Here is a 17,352-nt window from a genome sequence, read left to right on the forward strand (position 1 = left end):
TGACTAGAAAGACATTTCTCATCACTACAGGATCCCAGCGAAAACTCTGACTTTACAATAAAGAGCTAATAATCATATAAGTAACCCGGTTTTAAAAAACAGCTTCTCACAAATAAAGGGAATAGTTAACGAGACTAAACATTGCGATGATGAACAGAGCCAGAGATGCTTCTACGTTATTATTCTATCAGTAGAACAAGAGGCAGCTCGGTGGTGATAACTGAATTGTCTTTTAATAGAAAAACAACCCACAGGCTGTAAATTAGCTCCCAGTAAATTAGAAATACAGTAAAATTTAAACACATAAACCTCAACAGGCTTTAACTGCTCGTCTCCTGCTCTTTGCTTTGGCAGCAGAAACAATCCCACGTTTCTTTTAGGTTTTCTTATGCACTTCCTCTATCCTCACTAAAGGTTCTGCTATTATTTTTATCTTTGAGTGTTTGTACGACCTATTCTGGTTTTGCGGGTATGCTGCATGTCTTCACACCTCCCTGAATATACCTTGCTGATGTTGCTATTTTAAGATTTTCCCATGGGTGTCTGGTTTTGTACTTTGTTCCGATGAAGTCACGTGTAAATAAAATACTGTGCGTCTCTCGGACAGGAAACCGAAGAGTTAAAGAAGCTTTGTTATCCAGGACGACCGGGAGAGAGTCGGACTAATCCTGGCTCTGAGGTTTTTGTTATTTGCAAGAGAAGGGAATTCTCTAACGTGTTGTTAAATCAGCAGAACGTAAAGAACTGTAAACATTGAAAGAGGGTTCAGGGATCAGCTGTGCTTCAGTTGTTAGCCGTGAGTGTGAGTGTGTGTGTGTGTGTGTGTGTGTGTGTGTGTGTGTGTGTGTGTGTGTGTGTGTGTGTGTGTGTGTGTGTGTGTGTGTGTGTGTGTGTCCCTCTCTGTCTCTCTGCTGCTCTCAGAGGCCTCAGCAGTCGGCCTGGTGGCCACAAATAGCCCCTCAGCTGGCACACTGGCCCAATTTATGACCCTTCACATTCAGCGGAGGGCAACCCTGTCTCGGGGCCGGTGGTTCGATTCCCACTGAGAACACAGAGCTAGGCGAGAGCACCTGAGATCCCACCAGCATCACCAGGAAGAAAACCCCACTCACATCCTGTACCTGCTGAATGTCACCGTACACAACAACAACACACACATCCCGACTGTAAACATTGTCTTTGTCATCAGAGCTGAAGCTCCCTGACCGCTTGCACTCGCTTTCCGTCTGCGAGTGAAATAAGACGAGGCCCAAAAACCCAAAAGCCTGTGGCGCTTTCATCTGAGCGCCAACTGCCAGAGGTCTGAGCCCGAGGTTTCACTAACGGCAGCCCGCAAACCACAAGAGTAAAAATAAATGGACTCACCCTCCCCATCTACAACTATCACCAGTGACTTCTGCACTGCAGCTCCCAGCGAGAGGGGGGGGCGGCCTGAGGAAGTGTTTTACTTCACACAGGCGTAAACTTCACAACGTTCGGCCAAAACAAGCTCGGGAGGTCACTTACCATCTGAGAGCGGCTCTTGGGGCAGCCATTGATGTCATCGATCTTCTCATTGGCTGAAGAGGAAGAAACAGAGGAGAAAGAGGAGAGAGAGAGAACACTCGTCAGCTTGGTTCAGTTAAATCCTCTTGTTTGTTTCCAGTGGAGATCCCAGGGAGTGAGTGTGTGTGTCCAGACGGTTTCTGGCTGAGTGAGGAGAGCTGAGGTGTTCATGCCGGTGACTCGGACCCCCCCCACTTTCCTCCCACTGAGACATGAAACACTATCTAGTCTCAGCAAATGGGAAAGAGGCCGCTGGGGGCCCGACCAGTGAGGGAGTGTCGGGCTGCTGCTTTACAAAGGGGGCGTGTGTGTGTGTGCGTGTGTGTGCGTGTGTGTGTGTGTGTGTGTGTGTGTGTGTGTGTGTGTGTGTGTGTGTGTGTGTGTGTGTGTGTGTGTGTGTGTGTGTGTGTGTGTGTGTGTGTGTGTGGTGTCAGGGATTCCTCCCGTCCATTAGAGGCCCGGCCCACAGCAGCTGAGACGCTGCCGCCGGCTCACAGCTGACAACTGTGCCAAGCACAGCCTCCTGCATCAGGAGGCCCAGTGGGGCCCACAGCGCAGCTCCACCTCAGGACCACATATCATCGACAACCCCTGCATCCTGTGCTGAATAAAATAATGGCACAGAATCCCCATACTGGCCACTAACTTTTTGAAAATTTGAACATTTGCACGATTGCTTCTTTATTTACTACTGTATTATCCCGCCTATAGTGTATTCATATTTATATATTTTTATGCTGCTCATAGTGTATTCATCGTTCTTATATCTTACAATACCTCTTAATACTGTAATATTCCATATATATTTCTTACTGTACAGATCTTATTTATTTACATCACACTTTAAATATGCACAATACTCTGCACTTTTACTGCCTTTTTTTGCACTTCTGGTCAGATGCTAACTGCATTTCGTTGTATAAGTACTTGTACTGTGCAATGACAATAAAGTTTAATCTAATCTAATCTAATATTTCAATCAATCAATGATTTAATCATGTTCATAATTTTTGAATATTCTTATTTACAAATGTAGAATCTATCTTTTTCAATGTAAACAAAGGAAAAACTTGGTGCAGAAAAACAACTGCTAGAAGATACATCTTACTTTTCTTACTCATCTTTTCTATAGGTTAATAATTTATTTCTCATAGTGAAGGGAAAGTCGTTGAAGCTGAAAAGAGGAAAGGCTACTTACTCTGTCCTGATTATGAAACTAATCCTCGTCTACTTCATGAAACTTAAGTGAAATGATAACACTTTCAATGATCCTTAGCAAACGTTTGGTTTTAAAAAGCTGTATCATCAAGACTGAATATATTTGACAAACATAGCAAATAGAACTCCACGCTTTGTATAAATAGCCTAAACAAACATAATTAAATCATGAAGGATTGAACACTACTACTGTTGGCTGTGGTTTGTGTGCTTCCTGACATAAAATACACACTGTGGTGAGTGACACCCACAAGAGACGGCCACTCTGTAATTGTGAGACACACAATTAAAACATCCACACCGAATAAATGTTCCCGAAATAAAAATAAACAATGACCAGACATAATTTGTCTGGTTACAACGCTGCAGTCAGACAAAACACAATATATGATTTGGCTGAAATTAGCTGGAACGATTCGTCTCAGAACTTGATGAGCTTTTCCTTTTCCTGACCTTTGGTATAAGTTGTTCAAATGTATAAACAGGCGTCGTATCCGATCTGGTCTCTGACACCAGCCGGCCGCTGCTCCGGTTTCACCAGGGAAATGTGAAATGTGTGGTGTGAGGTTTCTCCGTGTGGACGAGAGGAACAGAACAGAACAGGTGACCGGACGGTTCTGTTTGTGTTGTTAGAACGAGAGCGGTCAGCTGTCAGAGTGGAGTCACTGTGTAAATACTGTGTGTGGACTAGATACTGTGTGTGAGAGAAGGAGCTGGATGATGCTGTGGACATTTGCAGCCACAGGAACATTCTTCATAAAGCTTTTTTAAGAAGTTAAAGTACCTGAACCCTGTATTTAGTTTTGGAATAATCAGGTTACAAATTGCATGCCAGAAAGAGAGACATGCTTCATACTGGTTCCATTTCAACCCTCTGAAAGCGTTTAAAACTGTTTATATCTATCTAGAAAAGAAACTATAACCATTAACATTATTTATTTTCGCAGCAGAAAGCGTCTCTGTCCTCACACTCATAACGTTGTATAGTTATGATAACGTTATTAAAGAAGATAATCGCAGGAGATGAGGAAGAAAAAATGTTCTTTCAAAAACTGAAAAATGCTGATAGTTCACATAACTTATACGTTCATGTGACTGTGTATAGAAATCTTTTGGATCAATATATCATATCTGTTTATTAGGCAAAATGTCAGAGCATCAGTTCTATTGCAAAGTTCAAAAGGTTAAATCACAAGATTTAAAAGAAAACATTCAGCAGATGCTTCGAGGACAGGTGGATATTTCTGGTATTTTCAGTATTTTCTTTTTGTCAAATATCAAAGTAATTTACAAAAAGCAACCTAATGAATCACTTGTTTTAAAACAAATGTCAACTCACACAGGAAGTATAAAATCTGAGTGAGAAACTCAGGGTAAGAGAGTGAGAGCATCGAGAGGCAGCGACTTGCTGAGTCAGCGCTCAGCTGGCGTCGGCCTCCAGGCAGAAGAAATGACAGACTGCGGACGACGAGACAAGATGACAAGAGCGATGACGCTTCAGACCAGGGTCAAAAGAACAGAGGGACGCACACACTCACAGCTTGCACTCGACTGACTGTCCGCACGCATCTGCTGTCTCGTGAACTCATTGTACTGAGGAGCTGCTCTTCAAGATTTAGAAAACAACCAATTTAATTTAGACATTTAAAACTGAATGTTGGTCTAAGGGAAAATGGGCTGCAATGAATGTAAAGCAGAAACACCATATAATTTAATTTGGTTTCTACAATATGGTTTTTCTTATTTGGGTGTTCTTGCAGTTCTACTGCTTGAAAATAGTTTTCAGTAGCAATCACTCAAGTGATAGTAAAGAATATGAATTAAAGTCTAAATCTCACATATGACTAAATGCATATAAGTTTGTCTTAGTGTCTAAATGAGGTAGGAACACTTCACACAGAAGTAAAGAGCCAACCTGGAGACGAGGACCTTGAACTTGTAGGTTTTTGTCCCCTGTCCCTCATCCTCATATCTGGCAGAAACCATTTTATCTTTAAATAAACTCTTTGCAAGACTGATGTTGAAATTATTAAATCAGAAGAAAAGCTTGTTTTATGTTGTTCCTGTTTGTAAATGAAGCTTCAGCTGCTTGTCACTCCGATCTTTAAACAAAACTACATGACATGTTTCTCATATTTCTTTCAGCCCTCACAGGATGAGAGCGACCTTCCAGATATTTAAAACCAAACGTGTGATTTCCTTACCTACGACCTGGATGATCTCGGCCAGCAGCACTCCGTCGGCGACGTCTGTTTGCAGATCCTTGATCAGACGCTTGGTTCCCGACTTGGCGAGGTAATGGTTGGCCCAGTCCGTGTAGATCTGCGGTCACACACAAACACAACCGTGGCAATCAGTCACGAGCCAACGGAAATAAAAAAATCCAGTCCAGGATACAGGGCTGTGGGGTGAGGTGTGAGGGGGGGAAACCCCGTCAGGTCCTCCACGTGTTTCAAACTCCATAAACACTTGAAAACTACAAAAGGTATAAATGGTTGAAGCAAATTTACGGCTCCTAATAAAATAACAACATGGTTGAATGGGAGCGGAGGAGCCCTCCTTCTTTTGTTGGGGCTCCGATCTGGCACATATCCGCGTGGTATTCAAATTGGGGCCATTGTGTTGAGCCGGGGCTGCTTTCAATGGGCCACGCTGACATCACTCTCTGGGGACAGAAAAGACCCTTCACTGCCGGGGGGGAGGAGGGGAGCGAGGCGGAGCAAGCATCTGAATAATCTGAATAGCTTCCTTCATAATTAGTTGCCAAACTCTCTCTTTTACTGCCTCTAAGGAGGAGTGAGTTTCCATTTTTGAAAGAGATTTTACAGGACAGACAGAGGTCGAAGAGAAGCTGCACAGAACTTTCTCTCCTGCTGAAGGAAGTGTTGATACCTCGTGAGTCTGCAGCTTTGTGAGGATTTTTTTTGCACAAACTGCTGAGAGTGTTTGAAAAGTGCAACTTCAGAGGAGAAGTCCCGCAGAGACGTGTGCGACAGCTCAGCTAAATAAAGACACTTCTCCCCCCCCGCCTCCTCCGAGCTGTCACACAGACACACAGGAGCTGTTACTGTACGAGCGTCTGGGGAAGAGATGACAGGGAAGAGAGAAGCAGGACGTTTAGGTAACTGGGTTACTGTCGGATTTCTACTGTAATGACATTTTATCAAGAAATTTGACATAATCGGATAACGTGAGATCATCCTGAGATAAACCTGAGATAAACCTGTGATAAACCTGAGATAAACATGAGATAAACCTGAGATAGACATGAGATTAACCTGAGATAAACCTGAGATAAACATGAGATAAACCTGAGATAGACATGAGATTAACCTGAGATAAACCTGAGATTAACCTGAGATAAACCTGAGATTAACCTGAGATAAACTTGAGATAAACCAGAGATAAACCTGAGATTAATCTGAGATAAACATGAGATTAACCTGAGATAAACCAGAGATAAACCTGAGATTAATCTGAGATAAACTTGAGATAAACCAGAGATAAACCTGAGATTAATCTGAGATAAACCTGAGATTAACCTGAGATTAACCTGAGATAAACCTGAGATTAACCTGCGATTAATCTGAGATAAACCTGAGATTAACCTGAGATAAACCTGAGATAATGCTGAGACAAACCTGAGCTAAACCTGAGATAAACCTGATTTCCCTGCTAGATTTCTCCTGAAAGAAGCAGATTACTACACATGTTACCAGGCTGCAGGTTCTTCTGATTGTTTACCTACATGTGCATGAAGACAAGGAGCAGCTGTGACAGCAGGATGAAACAAAAACTCGTTCCTTCCGTCTGAAACCATCGACTGCAGATGAAACAGCTAAAACTAATCAAAGCTATTCGGAGGTTTTCACCGCAGGGAGAGAAACTGTTGATAATAAACTCTTGAAACGAATATCAATAGATGCAAGTCACTGCTTGAGCTCTTTTCAGACTGAACTCTGGACATGACGTATAAATTCTGCTGCAGAAAGCTCAGTGTTTTGTTTACACATCCACACCAGCGTTGGCCCTTAACACAGAAAGCTCTTGAATCTTGTTTCTTGTCCAAGTTGACATATTTGTTTTCTTCCAGTTCCCCGCTCTACTCTCGCAGGGACTCACTCCAAGACTTTTTTGGTGCTGCAGCTAAAGTTCCGGATCAGCTGACTCGGACATTTCTGTTCTGACATTCAGCCTCCTGAAGGAAAGTGTCCAAACCGTAGTGCAGGTTTGAAATCAGCTTTACTCACAAGTTTGATCTCTCCCAGTCCCCAGAGTGGAAACTAGAATATTAGCCTCTCTGTCTCTCTACTGTGAAATTCAAGAGCCTCCATTAGCAGCGAATGAGCGCACACACAACCCTGGTGAGGTCGAGTCTGAGCTGAAAACCCGACACACACAACATGTGTGCGGGTTGTGTGGCACGGTTGTGACCCTTGTTTCTTTGTGTTTCGCACTGTAAACAGACCTTGAGCTTTCCTGAACACGCCACTCATCGGATGAATCACCGTCCCTCATGACGACTTACACACAGGTGTGAGCGCTTCAAAGACTCGCACACGCTCGAATGCAGCGAGGTGCATGTGAGTCCACGACCACACAACCTACACAAAGAGCCTCGGCCCAACACAAACGCACAGTCGGGAAACGGAGTCGTGAGTGACACACGGAGCTTAAGAAAACCTTTCAGCTTTGGGATTAGACTCCGAGCTTTCGGTTCACACACTCAGCCGCTCATGCAGAACAGGAAGTGCGGCGCCCGGGAGCTTTTGTGTGCGTGTTGAGGTTTTCCTTTGATGTAGTTTCGGGGCAGGTAAATTGAGGGGTTGGAGTGTAATTAAAAAGGAGGTGAAATGGGCAGCTGTCAGTCACAAGGGTGGAAAACATGGAGGGGGTGGGGGCTAATAGCTTCAGGGGGTCGTGAGGGGGAAAGACAAGGAGGAGTCACAAGGTAAGTTTAAAAGCTGAGAATTGAAATTTTCAAACCTTTGTGCAGAAATATTAAGCAACAGAAAATAGAAATACTACTTTTCAAACTCGATATAAACTTTACTCAGCAGGAATACTGCTTTCAGACATGAACTAAACTTGGAAAGACGAGAGTTGATAGCTTTTAGGCGATAAGAGGCAACGAGAATTAATTCCTTCTCACCACAACGATAAATAACTGGAACCACGTTCAATCCCACCACAGAAACAATCCACCGGTCACATGCACAGACCTCGAAACGTTACGAACATTAATCTGGATCAAGAGTTTGAACCACAGATTTATTGGAGCGTCTTTGATCCGAAAGGAAGAAGATGGAGTGGGAGATGATGAGAAGTGAGAGAGGTTTTAATAAGCTGCACGGCCACTGGAGAAGAGTGGTATTGACTCTGTGTGTTATCAACCTGCAGTTCACAGGGAACCACTCTGCATATTGAACAGAAAATATAATCAAATCTCCCCTGGGGTTTCAAACAGCTGATGAATTTATGTTGTCACTAAATCAGAAGTTGAACCAATTGACTGGATAAGAGGGAGGCATTGTTATTACTAACAGAGAAGTATAGATTTGCTTTCTGGCCGTTCATGAGTGTATCGAACCTGAATAATGTGATTGTACCCAATGAAATATGTCGACAGCAATCCTCATATGCAGATTCTTCTCCTTCCCGTGATCAATCTGTGATCAGATATTTCTGACAGCATTGAGAAAAGTTAGCTTCCCTTTCAGCTTCGGCTGATTTCGCTAACTTAAAACATGTTCTGTATATAAACAGGCTTTGATTCCTCAAAATGAGGACGGGGTTAAAAGTATTGAAACTCAAACAATTCATTAATTCTTCGGTTCGCCGACTGTTTGAATAAAAGCAGCTTAACTGTATAAACCATCTTTAATAACCCTACAGCCTCAATGCATGATGGGAGAGCCAGAAATGAGATACGTCACTAGCCATGCCTGTCAGTTTTGCATTTACACCAGAAAGTGTTCAGCCTCTGGGGAACATGAATCTATGGAAATGTCACCCAGCTGCTGCCACTAGATGAACTGAAGTCAGGGGATGACCAGAGACTTTGGGATTTATTATGGACACTAAAACATTTGGTCCAAATCCCATCGCAAAGTGCTGAAGGTAAAATGTTGTGTTTTGAACATCTATACACGTCATCTTCAGATCATGATGCATTTAGATATCCTGAAAAGGTCTTTATTAATACGTCTAAACATTACGCTGCCTTGGCATATTAATACAACCGTACTCTCCAGAGCCCGATACATTCACATCCACACGTCAACACAGTGACGGGTCTGTTAACAGTCTGATGCACAGACACATTTCTCAAGAGGGGAAAATCCCTTCGTTCTCAGTAACCTCTGAGGAACAGGGGTCTTTTTTAGGATCTGTAAATTGGTTGTGGAGTCAGAGACATTCCAGTCACCACAGAGAGCAACGTGACACTGAGTCACTCACGGTGTCGGGCCTTATGGAAAGTGTCGTATGTGCCCGATCCGGTCGTTTGACTTCCTGCTTTGGGAATTTGTGACCTGGCACGAACAAAAGGTTGAATCCTATTTAGATTTAACGCTGACCAGTTTGATTGTTCTTGTTTTATTTATATAGCATGATTTATATTAATTTATCATCTTGAGTGGACCACAAGAACACAGGGAAACATTTTATCAATCAGGTTTAACTTCGTTCTTAAGGCCCAACAGTCCCTTTAATTCCAATCAAGCTGCGGCAAACTTCACATACTTATAGAAATCAGGTCCCTTAAGATCCACAAAATATTCCCTGAGAAAACGTTGAAAATTGTGAAAATACTTTGTCAAAGAACGATTCAAATCGGCACCAAATTTTGAGTTCTTCCCAAACTCGTACATAATCCTTGCAACAGGTTTCACAGAAAACCATTCAAAGGTTTTTCTGTAATCTTGCGTATTAACAAAACCAATCAACAAACTAATTTACCCTGAATAAATTATTAACTTATCTTATGGAGGCTGATAGGGATCCAAACACACAAAGCTCAGTAGCCAACTCACTCAAACTCTGTACACACAGATAAATGAATCTGTGTAAATCCTGACATTTAACCAAACACACTTTAAACTCTGTCAACACACTATTTGATCCGTCAATTCACAAGCACACGCCGCCTGGACCCACATGCATGATCACAGCTCTCTCAGTTCCTCAGATCGTTGAGTCACTCGCTCAGAGGAACAGCTGCATCTTCTTCTTTCCTCCTCTTCACACAAACACAGTAATCTGCTTCACATCCAGCCTGCTGCCCTCGGACTGCTGAGTCACCCGGCCGCCGTGCGATGCCTCCAGAAAGAGCATGATGACGCACAGGGGTCATCCCCACAGCGCTGGGTCAGCCTGGGCGGGGGGCGGGAGGACAAGGGCATCACATTGGGAGCCTTGAGTCTAAGGGGGAGTTTTCTGTTTTTTGGCTAAGCTGCAAATGTCACGACGAGTCATGACGGTGGCTGGTGATCCAGGAGGAGGAGGAGCCGAGCAGATGTGCTTTTTGATTTGTTGTGTGTTCCTGTTTGGAAGCGTCTGTGAAACTCAGCTGGAGCGAGCGCTTCGTTTTGCTTTGCTCTCTCGTCTCTGCTGCTGTTTGCACTGTCACCAGCTTGTGGGGGGGGGGGCGCACACTGAGCAAACGCACACGCCGGCATCATCCCTCACTTTGAATGAAAAACCACATTAGTTTTTGGGTTAATGTGTGCGATGGGTTATTCATCCTGTGGGTTCTTTGAATAAGTTCACTTTGCAAAGCTTCTTGCAAATTTAAACTGGAACCAACACTTGTCCCAGTTTCCCATGTTGAAATATTAAAATTCATAACACACAGCTAGCATCAATGTGCACAAATCAAGCTCCTTCTAACTGCTATGAGATTAAGACTCTCCTCCTGTTGTGGATCTGTCCTCAGGCTACTCCACTACTTTTCTAATCTGGTCCTGCAGTGTTAAGTTTCAGGAGCTGCTTGGCTCCACACACAGATTCACAGCATAGTGGAATATACTAATATTAGATGTTAACTTTATAATCAGCTCTACATGCGAGAAGCTATTCTACTAAATCCCTAAACTCAACAGGATCGTTATTTACTTTTCTGTTAGTTAGTAGGATTACACAAAAACCACTGGAGTAATTTTCTTGAAACCTTAATGAAACATGACCCAGGAAGTAGATTTTGTCATTAATCGGGACAAAAGGGCAGAAGAAACAAATCTGAGATCTTAATGAAAAAACTAACATGTGGAAAGTGTTATATTTAGTGTTTACAGGTCAGATTTGTGTATCTGATCTCAATGCATGTGTATTTAATATGGGGATGAACTGGCCAATCAGCCTGGGTGGAAGTAAGACGATTATTCTTCAATTATTGCTAAATCTTTTAGTTATTAATGCAAAAACAGTGTCAAGTTTAGGCAAAATATTTTGGTGAAACAACTGAACCTATTTGCTCAAAGCACTGACTGCTCAAGCTCTTTATTTGAATGAAATCACAACTAACATTTTCCACATTACAGCAACAATAGATGAAGTAGAAGCAGGAAACAGCAGCTTCTGTTTTTAGCTTGATGATAAAGATAAAACTTACTTATCCCATGTTACAGTTTCATGGCTAAACTAAGGCCTGTGAATGTTCTCAACCTGTCGAGGACCATTTAGTCTTTCCACTGAAGTTCAAGCATGAAGATCACAAATCAGAAAATACATTTTTCACGTGTCCCTCACACCAGGAGCTCACGTGCAGCGCTTTCCAGAAACAATTACGCTGATAACTTCAGGACTATTAGCCTTATTACATTCAGGGTTCAGTTAGCAGCCTGAAGAGCTGCTGCACGTTACACGCCATTATGAGCTAATCTACCGACATGAGCGAGAACTATAAAGAGAACCCAGCAGGACCAAAGCTGCTGTGAAGCGCTATCTCTCACGAGAAGCCTTCATACGGAGCCAGGAAGTGAAACAGCTCTCGTTATAATAACTCCGGTGACTGAACCGAGCCCAGAGCCGAGTCTATGAAAGACAGACGCTGATAACCGAGCTTTCTTCTCCCTTTTCAAAGAAGATCTACCTTCGAACGACGAAGATGAAGATGAAGGCGTCTTCCTCTGACCATGTTTAGAACATCCATTCAAGAGGAAGAGCTGAATCTGAACAAAAACCGTTTTCAGGCAAGAACTTTGGGGAATGTCCGCACAATTGGGTCTGGAGATTTCCTGGAATGGATCTCTCAGGTTATTATCCAGAGATCAAAGCATCTGCAAGCGTTGGTTCAACTGGTTTCGGTTCCACTGGTTTGGTTCACTGGTGCGACTCAATGTGTCTGTTACCTGCTTCTCTCGGGAAGCTTCTAAAATAATTCCCGGCTGCTCCTGGAGATGCCTGACATTTCTATTTCAGGCTGACCTTTCCTCCGACAACTAGTCCACTGGGTCAATGCTTTCCCTCCAGGTTACTCTCTGTCCACGTCAAAGTTGTAGTCAGGTTTTTAAACTTTGAAAAATGACTAAGAGGTAAATATCGTCAGCCCTCTCTTACCATTTTGAAGTTTTGGCAGGAGAAGTGGCTGAAGCTCCGGGCCGGCCCCTTGAGGCCGCTGTACATCGACATGTCACCTTCACAGAAACAACTAACACGTCCATAAAACGTCTAGAAAAATCCAGAAGGTTTATCGCTCTTGATCTCTATGAAGGTGAAGAGGAGTCGTCTGATAACTGTCCTGGTCCTGGTCCTGGTTTCCTCCTCTGTTACCTCCCTCTCTCTCTCTCTCTCTCTCTCTCTCTCTCTCTCTCTCACTTCAGACTCTTCATAGTGAAGCCTCAGATATTCACACACTGTTTTACCCCCCTCTCTCTCGCCCTCTCTCTCTCTCTCTCTCTCTCTGGGTGTCATTCACTCTGTCTGTCTTCACTCAGTAGCTTCTTCTTCTTCTTCTTCTTCTTCTTCTTCTGCTGGTAGACAGACGGTCGAGCAACGTGAAACCCAGAAACTGCAAGTTGGATTCAATCTCAAGTGATTTATTATTTTACATGACTTCTCAGGCAACCACCAAAAGGCTTCACAGTAGATAATCACCCTCTCACACTCTCTAGCTTCGGGCTTTTGTCTGAAATGGGAATGGAAAAAGTCGTCATTCGCTCCCGGGTCAGTGGACACAGGTTTTTAATTGGTGGGACAAAAACAGAAAGTCAAACTTCTCTCCCGGCAATGGGGAAGGAGTCAATCGCAAAAATCAAAGATCCTTCTTATGCACTGTAATGTTGGTGTAAGAGAGCCAACCCCTCTATATAGATATCTCCATCCCTCCCCTACAGTTTATCGTTTGAGGGTCGTGGGGGGGCTGAAGCCATGATGCTAAACTCCCTTAACTGTGTCCTGTTCTGTATTTTGTTTCCAATAATGAGAAGAGCACAAAGTTTAATCTTACATGTACAGTCGGCCCCTGTTCCTCACATGATGGATGACTCTCCTGTGTGTGATGTGTGTGTATTGTTGACTGACTGAACACTTTGCAGAACACCTGGGGCTGTACATTACACAAGGTGCCCCCCCCCCCTCACACACACACGCACACTCATGAACATGACGCATAAGGTTGACAGCGGAGGTTCTCAGATCTCCCTCTCTGAGTTGTACTTCATTATGTCCTCAGGTGATTTAACTTAGACCTCAGAGCTGCTTCAACAAATAACAAAAAACTCTACACAGAACCTTTATTCACAAGCCGCTCGCACAACATGCAAGCCGAGGTGGGGTAGATTGTTTGTTAGGGGTTAGAGGTGAGGGTGAAACGAGGCAATGAGAAGAAGAATCAGACATTTAGCCAAGAATAAAGCATTAAAAAAAGACTGGCGGACCGGAACTATTGCTAAAAATAAGAAATAGAAAATACGTTTGAGTACAAATCCGCTCTTAGCTCTGCAGTGTAAACATGGTCAATAATAATCATTTCTGGACCAGTATGCATGATGTCTGAAACTAAAACTTATTTATTAGGTTTTCTAACAAACATGTAGCTTCTTAATGTGAAGTTAAACCATCTTAACAACTGGCATCAGCAGCAGGAAACAGAATAAGGCTTATTAAACACATATTCTGTCTGGTGACCTCCACACCGAGTCTCATGCAGGCCGGGGGTGACATGTGGCGACACACCCCCTCTGATCCAGTCTGGGCCGGCAGCAGATGGCTGGTGGGAGAATGATGGATGGACTGATGGACGCACATATGCACAGTAATCTAACAGAGGATGCAGGGAGAAGACGGAGCGGTGCATAGGTGAGACGGGTGGAAGGCAGAAGGAAGGAACGGCCATCAGATAAATAGATGAGGGAAAGGAATCGTCGTCTGAACAGCTCGTCCGTCAGACACAGACAGATGGTTTCTGGGAAATCAGTGTCTGTGGTCAGTGTGATATGAAGACAGGGGACGACTCGGCCAGCTGCTGTGGAGCCGTGGAGCCGTGGACACAAAGACCCCGGCTCTGTGCACTGACTCTGAGATGTTCAGGGCTTGACCACAAACTGAGGGATCCCGGGGGTCCGCTAATCACACATTGATCTCTTGCCTTGATTCACTAAATTATGGCGGAGGCAATTTTGTCCAGCGCCATCTAGGTTTATCGAAAACCAAAAGTAAACATTGGTGGAGGAGCGTGGGGCGGAGCCTGACTGAGAGCTGGAGGTCAATGCACGCCCACCTACACCTGCAGCTTGAACCCATTGTGTGGAACTAGCTGTCAAACACACAACAACCACGTCCCGATGGTGTTCTGTCGTCTATCCGCCTCTAGATGGATCATAATTCACTACATGAACATCAGCTGTGTTGAAGTAGACATGAAACTAGAGACTGAGACCTAAAGTCCGTAGTCAAATGTTTACTGACGGTGTAAATCAAGTGAGAAGAAAAGTCAATGTCTCATGGACTTCTATGGAACCTGAGATATTTCTGTAGAGAATGCAGGTTTCAAACATTTCTGCATTTGCTTCACTTACCAGTTCTGGAGTCTACCTCCATTTTTACATAATTTAATTCCTCCGATGTGGATAAATAAAGTTCAATATAATCAAATTTCTTATTTTTTGTTTGTTAAAGTTTCTATTGTTCCATCTGCAAGTCCGATTGCTGCCGACCACCATATCGCCCGGAGCTCCCACTCACCTCACCTCCTGAGTATAGTCTACAAGTTGCATGTTCCTGAAATAGAAACCATGTGGAGCCACAAACAAACATTTGCCTACTCCCTAATCTCCACTCTCCTTCACCACCGCAGCTGGAGCTGCTGCTGTGTCTTCATGTCGGCCCCCAGCAGGAAGCACCAGGATGGGTTCTGGTCTGTGGGCGCCCCTGGAAGCTACTTTCCCACCCTCTGTTCTCTGTAGAACACGCACAGGCCTCTCAAGTGGCTTTAACCCGCAGAGAGCTGAAACAGGCCAGCTCTAAATGAGCCCTCATGTCTCTGCTTGCTCTGTGTTCGGCACATGAAAGACGTGCGGCTGCGTGCGGCACAGAGGTCGTCTGCCAGGCACATGGTCGACAAAACGACTTGGCCAGAGCCCTGCGGTTAAGAGCATGGGAAACAGAGGCCGTCTGCATGCATAACAGATCTTCAAAAGTCAAAACTCACACCCAGTAGTGGTGGTTATGTTCATACTTGAGATCACAACATGTATCCTGAATCTAAAAATGCCCCGAATCATGGATACAAGACTTCTAAATCCCCTGAATTGATGCATCTGATCAGAACCAACACTGAGAACGTGCAGCCAGATGCACATGAGAGCACATGTATGTTATTTGAGAGGTTTCAGCTTGTTAGCAAATGCTGTACGAGTGAAGAAGCCTCATGCAATAAGAGAACTGATTTCCCTGTGGGGAAGAAAGCTCAGGCAGCCGTTCCTGAAAAAACAGCTCCTCTCTCTCCAGGAGCAGAACCAGTTATGGTCTGCACACAGTTATGTCACCTGAACATATAGTATCAGCTCCGACCTTCAAAACCTTACAACATTATTACTTTTTAATGTATTTATAGATGTGTAATTGTTCGATATATCTTTAAACTGCACTCTGCAAAGTGGCTGTAACTATTGTCATCTCTATCTGGGAGCATTAAGGACAATGTACTTGTCATATCTTGGCTTTCAGAACATTGACATCTTCATTCCACACTATCAGAATATTTACATCTTTAAGTAATTGAATAATTGAAGAACTCCAGACATTTCCCTGCATTTTTCCCACTACTCCCGCTGGTAAAATGTCCAGATATGTCTGAGTGAGAGTGGGTGAGAAGAGTCGCAGTGCACACGTTGATGATGTTTATATCACGCAACAGACGCTAATCACGAGGAATACTAATATCTCAGAATGAGAGAGGGACACTTCATTCAAATTTCCAGACCTTTTCCAGAGTTAATCCCTGAAAACCACCGAAAAGCTACAGAGCAACAGAGACTTAGAGCCAAATCACAACACATGACGAGAGTATGAGCCTCAACTAAAATCAATTCCAGGTCCATTCACTCCTCTTTCTTCCCTGTGTGCTGTGGCATGTCTCTGAACAGGATTAACCTCATGAATCAAGCATCTTGATTCCTGCTGCCCAGGTCATGTGTTGACACGAGGACCGGGACAATCACAGGATCAATAGATCTGAATTAGAAGAGAGAGGACAATCGACGACACGTCATAATAAAAAGGAAGGTCGTGTTAATTTCTAGGAGCGTGTGCACGTTTTCAAGTGTGCATGCCTGCAATCCCTTTGTGATTTTTCCTCTCTCTCTCTATTTCTCTCACTCACACACATACACACAGACACACACACACACACACGCTGACCCTGTGGCCCGGCGGCCTCCCGTCAGTCTCGCCGTGTGGAGGTTAGCGGTGTGTAATTAAACTAGCCTTCTTATCGGCTCATCTCTAGACTGGTAATAACCTCCTCTGCCTCCATCTCCCCTTCCTCTCTGTGCTCACAGCAGATCCTGATAAGACCCACGACCCGGAGAAAGAGAGGGACACAGGGAAAACACAGGAAGAAAGAAAGAAAGAAAGAAAGAAAGAAAAAGAGAGAGAGAGTTCCTATCGCCTCCTGTGTTATGTGTAAACTCAACAGGGTGCAAATTATACAAAATGACTTTTATTAAATCTATTGCTTGGTACTTTCATCGCGCACAAAGATCTGTTTCCTCATTTGTTTGCACCACATGACCTCTGGGCTCCGTCCTTATCACAGGGTCCCAGGTCCTGCTGGATGTTTACCATCTTTGCAGCACAGCATTAAAGCAAAATGTCCTTTTCTTACAAAGGTTTGAAAGGGGAACACACACACACACACACAAACACACACACACATTGTTGTCCTGGCTCAGCCTCTCTTAACTTCCCATGCAGACATGAAAGTAAAGCTCAGGTGGGGAGGAAACCAGGAATCACGTCTTCAGCAGCGATTGTAAAACGAGCGCCACTAATCCGATGCGTGCGTGGAATCTAACACCGCAGCTACTGTGAAGCTTCGGGCTGATGAGACAAGCATTTTCTACTGATACACAAACACACAGTGGGAAC

General features: G+C 43.9%; 1 protein-coding gene across 2 annotated transcripts in view; it reads right to left on the bottom strand.

Moving 5' to 3' along the window:
* The window catches only part of nav2a (neuron navigator 2a), a 109,814-nt gene that overhangs the window by 80,390 nt on the left and 12,072 nt on the right, over positions 1–17,352 (bottom strand). For both annotated transcript variants that reach the window (XM_061067861.1, XM_061067862.1), the window contains exons 2-3: positions 4,968–5,085; positions 1,507–1,559 (exon numbers count right to left, since the gene is read on the bottom strand). In XM_061067861.1, coding sequence (XP_060923844.1) covers positions 1,507–1,559; positions 4,968–5,085 — 171 coding nt within the window. The remainder of the gene's footprint in view (positions 1–1,506; positions 1,560–4,967; positions 5,086–17,352) is intronic.

This window comes from Limanda limanda, chromosome 3, assembly GCF_963576545.1.
Source record: "Limanda limanda chromosome 3, fLimLim1.1, whole genome shotgun sequence".
NCBI lineage: Eukaryota > Metazoa > Chordata > Actinopteri > Pleuronectiformes > Pleuronectidae > Limanda > Limanda limanda.